Genomic DNA, 9242 nt, shown 5'->3' on the forward strand with positions numbered 1-9242 from the left:
TATCAACTACAAAAAACACTATTTTTACTCAAAATAAGACAAAAGCACTTGATAAGATTTCATTGTTTTGCAGTGTACCTCACAGAACATGATGTGCCACTGCCAGGATCATCTGTTTATTTCTGTATTTGTTTTAGGGAAAGCGTATTGGCTCTAATTTGCTTATTCAAGACACTAAATTCAGATTTTAACACAAACAAACCTGATGAAAGTAAAGGTAGACCAGCAGCTCCCAAGTCGATTGATTTCCACACTGTGAAACAAACAGGTGAGTGTAAAAAAATAGATTTGTATTCAGTCACAGGATTTAAAATAGTAAGACATTGTTCTTTTTTGGGGGGTTTAATAAATTAAGCAGCTAAAAAAGCAGCTGTGGGCTGTGTGGCTGGTTTTCCTGCTCGCAGCAGCTCCTCCTCTGCCTGTCTTTTATTTTTATCGTGTGCTCTTTTCCTCTGAAGTCAAAAACACCTCAGAGTTTGGGTTTTTACAAACATGTTTTATTTTTTCTCCTTTGCTTCTCTCTCTTCTTCCTCCATCCCCCCATCCCTGGCCTCCTCTGCCCCCTCTCACCTGCCTGGCCTGCCCTGCTATAGCCCCATTGCTCTGCGGCCTCTCTTTTGTATCTCCTGCCGGCTACAGCTTTGTACCTCCCTCCTCTACTCCCTTCTGGTCAGGTACAGGTATCACTTCTCTCTCTGGCTCTCTCTGGCTCCCTGTCTCTCTTTCTGCTTTCATGTTGGGAGCTGCTTAGCATGCTGGCTGCAGCTCAGTGCAATCTCATCACCGCCTCAATCTCTGCCTTTACACCTGACATCTACCTTCACATTGCACCATTTCACCTCTTGCATAGTGTTGTGCACATAAATATCACCATGTGTGGAGAATAGGAAGTGTGTTTTTTATAATGCATGTATGCTGTGTTTATTCATGTCTGTGTTCATTGGAGCATGGAAACATGAGGGTGTGAGAGAGAAGCTGGGTTTTCAGAATGAGTTTGGAGTGTGTGTGCGTGTCTGTCCATCAGTGTAAAGGTAAAGGTGTCCAAACACACAGAGCTCTTGATATTAGAGATTCTATCTCCCCGGGCTGGGTTGTAGAGGTCTGACACTCCATTTCCACCTGTCAGCTCAGCCCGGTCCGACCCACCGCTCAGAGTCTGCAGGCTGGGATGGAGCAGTGCTAACTAGCTAACCTGCTCCACTGCTGTCTATTATACTGCTGTCAGGGTGTGTTCAGTTACACGCACACACGCGCACACAGCTGTCAGATTCCTCCAGCTGCACCTTTACAGCTCGAGAGATCTGAAACTAAACGTTTCCCTCTTTTCTAGTTAAAAGTCTATGGTTGATCTAAGGTGCTGGTGGTGACATATTGTGCACAAATCAGCTGATTTGCCTGCAGAATAAAGAGGATACAGGGAGCAGAGCATTCATTCTATGTAGGGATAAACATTTGTGTTTTTTCTTCTTTTTAAAAAAATGGAAAAGAAGCACAGTTTGTCATCGACACAGTTCTGTTTTTGAAAATTAAATCTGTGCATTATAACTCCCAAACTGCTCATATGAACTGCAGTGATTTTCTTTTTCTCATATCCAGGTAACCAAAAATACAGCCTCCTACAGGCATGGAACACTGTGATGAAGATCCTTATATCAAAGTTAAATTCATCCTATAAATCTTTTGTATAAATGAGTCGCTCACAGGTCTTACTCTCAGCTACAGCCATCAGCTGCATGTCTTCTTCCACTTTGTGCTGCACACATTTAAGCCAACCAAACAACAAGACGAGAAATGCCCAAAACTTAAGTTAGAAATGTAAAAACACATAAGATACGACAAATTTGTCTGCTTAACTGTATTTTTACAAAAACATGCTGATGAGACATCAGGTTTTCTGAGTGTTTATAAAATGTCACTCATGTCCATCTGTGTTCGTGTATGTGTGTGTTTTTGACCCTGCAGTCTGGTGATTTAAAGCACATACAGTCAGACCTGTTACAAACAGCTGTTCTTACACTCCACTCTCTCTGTCCCTCCAGTGTTTACTCCAAAGGTGATCGGAGTGGCGATAGCACGGTACGACTTCAGCTCTCGTGACACGCGGGAGCTGTCTCTGCAGGAAGGCGACGTGGTGAAAATCTACACCAAGTCAGGAGCTAATGGCTGGTGGAGGGGCGAGGTCAACGGCAGGGTGAGGACTCTTAAGATGACACAGATCAAACGCTTTATCAACATGTCATGGCCCCTAATGTAAAAATGAAACTCCTGGAACAAACCATGTCTGTCATATTTCAGACTGAGACAGCTATTTCAAGGAGGAATATTTGACAGATATATGTATCTACGAGTGCCTGGAAAGGACTTTTCAGATTCGGGTTGTAATATTTTCAGTTTGTCATATAAATCTTCCCAGCTCTTCTGTTTTCCAGCGTCCTCTGCCACTGTTGTTTCTCTTAAATGAATTTATTCCCCGTCCAATACCACAAGCACTTTATGATGAAGCGTGAAGCTTAGGTTCTAAAAACAGAGAGATATAAGTACAGACTCCCACTCATATAGCTACGCTGCAGTGTGTCTGTGTGTTTGTGTGTTTGTACGCGACTCTGGTGGAAACTAAACTCTGGATGTAGAGTCTACAGAGAGCTGTTAGAGTCTCTCTGGAGCTCTAAATGCTTAATAAAAAAATAGAGAAGTTGCTGCAGGCTGAAGAGAAACACCTGAATCTCTCCATGAAAACAAACTCAGTTCGATGATATTTTTATCACCTGACAGAATCCCTTTAATGTTGCAATGATGTTTTAAAGAGAGGTCAAAACAAACAACATGAGTACTAATGTTAACAGCTCAACCATGCTTTTCACATAAACTTAAGGATGAGAATATTTTAGACCATTGGTTCCCAAACAGCATTTGCTCCTGGCCGGGGACCCCCTTTGGAAACCAACAGACAATACTTCAGAATAAGTAAAGAAATGTCAACTTTGAGAATGTTTTTTTCTAACTTTTATCGACTTTTCAATAATTACTACATTTGTTTGGAATTGTAAATTATTAAGAAACAAAAGCCAGGCTCCCACAAGTACGCTGTTGCAAAAGAGAGAAGGCATTTCAGGGCTCTGTCAGCCAAAGTGAGACACTCCTTTCTTACATGTAGTCAGGAGTAGACAGGGTAAGCGCCTCAAAGTTTCAGATAGCTTAATGATAGGCGCAAACTGCCAGGTCTACACAGACTATGACATCATCATGCTGAAGTTGCAGCTGTCACAGGAGGTGTGGATAGGTACAACTGGAAACATTTTGAACCCTGCACTGTATGTTTTGTATGTTTGGGACAAATGGTTTCAAGACAAAAAAAACCTCACTAAATATGATTAATAAATAAATAAATAATATTTTTCCCTTCCCTCCAATGTTCTGAGGCCTCCCTTGTGCTCCCTGGCAGCCCCCCAGGAGGCCATGGCCCCCACTTTAAAAACCACAGTTTTAGACCATTGGACTTCTCAGTTACCTGTTCATGATTTTTTTAAAATACGAAACTCACTGGTTAAAGAGCTAATGAAAAATATATAGAAATTATCATCCTGCTTTAGAATGAAAGTAAATGTCTTAGGCTATACTAAGTGTGGAGAAGTTTAGTGTGTGTGGGGTTACAATAATTAGAGTCTATTTCAGCATGCAAAAACAGTCTGATTTCTTTTTTAAGATACTGATCGGACCATGAAATTAAAAGTATTTCATTCATTTTATGACTTTTTGAGTGCTGTTTAATCAGAGAGGCATGTTTTTTCATCATAATCTGTATAAAACATAGAAATAGTCTCCATGACGTCACTTTTCTGTTCCTGAAACAGAGTTTGAAGTCTGTTGTTGGCAGGTTCCATATCTGCAGCCAGCCTCAAGTGGAAACTCAAGAAACTGTAGTTTTTAACACTTCTCCACCTCTTTTCAAACCTAAAAAAAAATAAACAGTAGTTTACCTGTATGATGTCATCCAGGAGCTGTGAACCAGTAGCTCAGTCTGGGCATACACCAGCTAACACTGAATGAAGGAGTTACTGATGGCCCACACTGATGACAAACAAAGCCCACAACCAGATGGTTTTGCTGTACATGTTCCATTAGGGTGCAGCGTTGACTTGAATCTTAATACCTCAATAAAATCCAAGCGCAGAATCATCACCTTTCATTCAACAAAGACTGAAAATGTAAAAAGGTATTGCTGTGCAATAGCAGGCACAAGTGGTCATTATGTTATGGCTGATCAATGCGTATGAGTGTACGCTGCGGTGTACGCTGCTCTACAAACAGCACCATCAAGCTAAGCACATCAGACTTCAAAGCCTGATGTGTTTTTTAAAAATCATGTCTGAATCAGCCTCGCTTCTCTGAGTGTTCACCAGCTCAATATGTCTACATCCAGTCTATCAAAAAAACTCTGTAAAACAGACTCAGATTGAGCCCGTCAGACTACCAGGGTCAGTCAGTCTGCACCTCCTCAGGACTGAAGACTCTCCCTCTGCGTCAGCATAACTGCAGCTGATTTTTAAGCTGATCAATGATCCCCGAGCAAACAGCATACAACTTAGTTCATCCTCAAACTTTGAAATTCAACTTGTAAGATTTAATGTGTTTCCTGTCTCTGTCCCTCCTCAGGTCGGCTGGTTCCCGTCCACGTACGTGGAGGAGGGTGAGGAGTGAAGGTCTGATGTGGAAGGAGAGTTGAATAAAAGAAGAAGGGCTGCAGCAGTGAGACGGAGAGCTTCTGGTGTTTCCTCCAGGGTCACTCCAGTCTCCTCCTTGGACCTGCTGCCTGAAAACGTCTGCGAGGCCTTCAGCAGAGAAAAGGGCTACGTCACGCCGCAGAGCTGCCCCGTCATCTCTGCTGCGCTCTGTGTGGATAAGTGACTCCACCAACCGGCAGCTTGGCTGTCAGCGGGACACCAGCCCCCGCCAGACTACCCCCCCCCCCCCCCCCCTTCCTCTCACTGACTTCATCCATCCATAATTCACCCTCCTCTCCTCCCTCTGTCTGCCCCCAACTCCCACCTGTTTCTGCTGCCAAGTCAACCATCGCCAAGCTGTCAAAAAAAGATACTCACACTCCTCTCTTCCATTCATGCACTCATCCATCCATCCGTCCAGCAGAAGCAGACCCTGACTTTCACCTTTCTCCTCCTCTGTAGGGTTTCTGTCTGTTTCTCCCTCTAATGTAGGAGCTTATTGATGACTTGATGACCCAGATCCCCACACACACACACACACACCACCCACCTCTCTCCTCTCTGATTGTGATCACTCTCTCTTAGAGGAGTAATAGAGGGATAGCATCGCAGCACAGAGCGTCATTGATCGCTGTTGTTCTTCTTTTCCTCCCTCCTCCTACGTTTTTTATCAGCAGCCTGGACTCTCATCTCTTCACCGCTCTCTGCCGTTAGCCATACCTCGGCTCTTATCGGCGACAGGAGCTCGTACGCTGAGGGTTTATCTTATTGGAGGCTTTAGCAGCTTGTCCAGGTGTCACACTACCTGGAATACCTGCCTCGAAAACAAAGAAAGAGAAACAGCCTGACATCAGTCCCTTTAACTCTCAGTTTTCGTTCTCCTTCTTTGCACCTGTAGTTTTTTTTTGATATATCAAAAAGTTATATTTTTATTTCCTTTAGTCTTGAAAATTAGATTTGAACTTAACAGTATTCTACTTGATTTTGCATCAACATTTTCTGTCAGATTTAACTAAAGACTTTGCATCCAGGGGCTGTTTCAGAGCTCTTTCTCCTTAAAGGAACGGTTTCTGTAGAAACTCTGAATATTTTCACTTTATCAGATCAGCTTTGGCTGAGAAAGACTTACAGTATGAAAAAGGTATTTATGCATTAGCACTTGAAACAGAACAGACTTGAGCTTTTCTTCTGTCTCTTCCTGCAGACTGTCCTCCTTCTCACCCCCCTCTCCCTCCCTCTCCGTGTCCCCCCCTCACCCCCAGTTCACATTATGCACACTGCCTCCTTAATCCACAGTGAAAGAGGATTTTCCCACATTTGAGGGAATAAATACCTTAACAAAAAAACACGCTTGTCATGTCGGCAGAGACAGATATACGGACTCAGACAGAACGAGACGGCGTGTCGTCTGGAGACGAGGCCAGAATCTTCCCAACATTCAGAGACGGATTCCTCTCCGCTGAGAGACGGGACGCTTTCTTTCACACCTCTTTATTTAAATATGTAGATATAGAGATTTAAACTCAGCCATGTTTTGATCCAGTGTTCCTATGAAGATGGTCTAACATTATTTAATTTCTCTTTGTATCTGAGGAGTGAGGAGGAGCGTTGGAAACACAGCCAGACTTTCACACACCTACACATGACATTTCAAAACGCTTCCGTCTATTTTCTGCAAAGGGAAACTATTAATGCAACATGCAGCATACAGTACATGAAGTCTGTCACTGAAACACACAGCGGGGTGCCTCTTACATTACCTTTGACATCATCATCAGATGAATAAATAGGGAATTGAGGCTCGTCGGTGAATGCTGTGTCTCTAACACCTCTCTGTGAAGCTCCTCCTCTGCCATGTCTTTATATATTTTCTGAATTGAAGGAAGATTTTATTGTAAAGATGCTTCTGCGTGAGCTAAATGATGGTGCTATGTGGTTATATTTTAAGAAAAGGTTTTATTCTGACTTGTGTTGTTAAACCGTTGGACTGAAGAAAAGTGTTAAGAGTTTAATTCATGTGTTTTTACGTTGTGCTGTTCCCTTTTTTTCCATTATTTTCCACAGTGTCACTAACTGACCACTAGATGGAAGCATGCTAAACCCTTATCCTCCTGTCTGAGCTGTAACCTTCAACTCTCTAAAGTTTGGAGATGACATCATCTGATGAGGAGGTGAAGATTTATTCAGAAACTTAAACACAGATTTCTTAAGAAATCAAACCAAAGGTCTGACTGAATGCTACACATAAGACTCTTAGGTGAAATTATCTACACAGTTTGTCTTAAAAATATTTTTTGAGGTATCTTTGTGGCTCTTTGTGCAGCAGGGTGATGCATCTCCTCCTCCTTCAGCCAAACCTTCACTTCTTAACATCTTTAGGAAATCTTTGGCCTCTCTGATGTGATTAAGCCGCAGCTCCTCTCCTGTCAGGGGAGAATGAAGAGGCAGAGTATTCCTCTGTAATCTGTGACTCCTGTAATCCACTCCCACCTTCCTCCTCCTTCTCCGCCCTTACACAGAGGGGGAGGAGGAGGAGCAGTGGATTACAGGAGTCACAGATTACGTTTGTGACCGCAGGCGTCCCTCCTCCCCTTGGAGGCGGTCTGAGGTTTCTGTGCACAGGAGGAAGGCTCAAGGGTATCTGTGATCTAATCATTACAGCATCTCCTCACCTCGGCGACCCTGCTGCATCCATCTCTCTGTTGGCTCCCCTCGCTCTGCCGCTAGCTCACCGTGTCACTTCCTCTTTCTCTCTTTTCACCGCCCTGCCTCTCCATCCATCTTTGGTTCGGTCTCTGTCTGTATGCTGTCCCTCACCTCAGCGCTGTAGCTGCTGTATTTGAGCAGGAAGAGAGGCGCGTTTGAGCCTCTTAAAACAACTGCTGCAAAATGAGGACGAGTCGAATAATCACAGATTAATAGACTGATAAATGTGTGGCAGTTATAGAGTGAATGAACCATATTCACAGGGCGTCACACTCAGGGAGGGAGTTTTAATGTTATCATGTTTTACTGCCTGGTTCCAGCTTATAAGCCATAAAAAAATAACCACCTGAGAATTCTTTGTATCTCTTGAGTAGTTGCCCAAGCAAACCGATTATTTTATTAGCTGGCTACTTTAGTAGCTACTTAGTGTTACAGCACATTAATAAGATGTTTGAAGTACAGTACAGGCAAGTTGTCTTTCTACTTATAGATTTATCTCAAAACTGTTCTTCCTCCGTTGATAGGGCTGCCGTAAAGCCTGGGGTGAATAGAGAGGGAACAAGCTGCATCATGGCAGAGAGGCTGGGCCTAGATCTGGGGATTTTGGAGATTTAGTTTAATTCCAATTTCCTCAAAAAGCATCAGAAATTAAAAAGCATTGTCACCTTACAACACTACAACTTTCATGAGCTCCACCTGCACACAGTTGTTTGCTCATTGGTCCATCTGTGAATAGCTCTGCCATCACTACGCCTTGCTCCTTTCACAAAAAAGAGCGTGCACATTTGACCGACTAAAAAGTGAAATGTGGTCACTCTGTCAAGGTGGCACTAGACTCACTAATCAATCAAAAACATATTTATATAAATCCAGATTCCCAGTCACATGTCGTTTAAGCTTTGATTGACGTCTACTGCTATGATGCTACAAAGCTCTACTACCCGGATGTAAACAGTCACTGGTTAGCCACACTCTGCTGACTGGTCTGACATAGTTTAACCCACAGGCTCTGATCCAGTGCTCAGCTGTGTAAAATAAGTCATGCTTCATGTTTTACCTTTAAACAATATGAGTTCAGATTTCAGTTTAAACAGTGGGTAGATCAGTCACGTCAAAACATCTGTTTTACACAGACTTTACTAACTGCCAATACTGAGTGTGACGTCATGGGAAATGACCACCATATGAACATTGTCTTTAAGTTCTGTCTCTTCTTCATGTGCAGAGGTCCACATGCATAGACAGGCTCTTTATTCATGTGGAAACACTCTGACAGGATTCAGGGCCGAACACGTCTCAGCTCTCCAGGCTTCAAACAAACAATCTCCTCACTAACCTGAACTGAAAATATGTCTTGTAGTACTTCAGTCTTTCAGTTCCTGGTGATAATTCATCCTCCTCTCTCTGAATGTCTCTGCTGTACTCTGGCTTTCTTGTTTTTGTCCTTCCTCTAAAGCCAAAGATGTTCTCTGTACATTGTGCTCCTTTATTTTGGTCTCATCAGCTCGGTACTGACCGCTGTGGCCTGACTCTCTAACTGTGCAATCTTTACAGTGTAGCATTACTGTGTACTGTTGTTGTAACATACTGTAAATCATGTACATAGCACATAATAAAGATATACAATGCTTCTTCTAATAATTTCTCTTGTTCTGATAAAAATGTGTGGTATAAATGAATCAAGCTATATTCTACAGATTCACATTTAGATCGCATCACACAATGAGTAGAGCTGTTTGCGTAAATGTTAAATAGTATTTTTATCGACACTTAAATGAGCTTTAAATAACATGAAGGATAAACTAGAAATATGGT

At 42.6% G+C, this 9242-nt stretch overlaps 1 protein-coding gene across 2 annotated transcripts in view; it reads left to right on the plus strand.

The window, feature by feature from the left end:
• vav3 (vav guanine nucleotide exchange factor 3) overlaps positions 1–9022 on the plus strand; it is a 149456-nt gene extending 140434 nt beyond the window's left edge. Inside the window, exons 26-28 of one of the 2 annotated variants that reach the window (XM_074693155.1) lie at positions 594–674; positions 2040–2191; positions 4654–9022. In XM_074693155.1, coding sequence (XP_074549256.1) covers positions 594–674; positions 2040–2191; positions 4654–4698 — 278 coding nt within the window. In that variant the 3' untranslated portion in view covers positions 4699–9022. The remainder of the gene's footprint in view (positions 1–593; positions 675–2039; positions 2192–4653) is intronic. The other variant, XM_074693156.1, reaches the window with a different exon arrangement.
• The last annotated feature ends 220 nt before the right edge of the window (positions 9023–9242 follow it).

Source organism: Halichoeres trimaculatus, unplaced genomic scaffold (assembly GCF_033239565.1).
Source record: "Halichoeres trimaculatus isolate MK-OKI-2021-1 unplaced genomic scaffold, fHalTri1.1 fHalTri1_scaffold_18, whole genome shotgun sequence".
Lineage (NCBI taxonomy): Eukaryota > Metazoa > Chordata > Actinopteri > Labriformes > Labridae > Halichoeres > Halichoeres trimaculatus.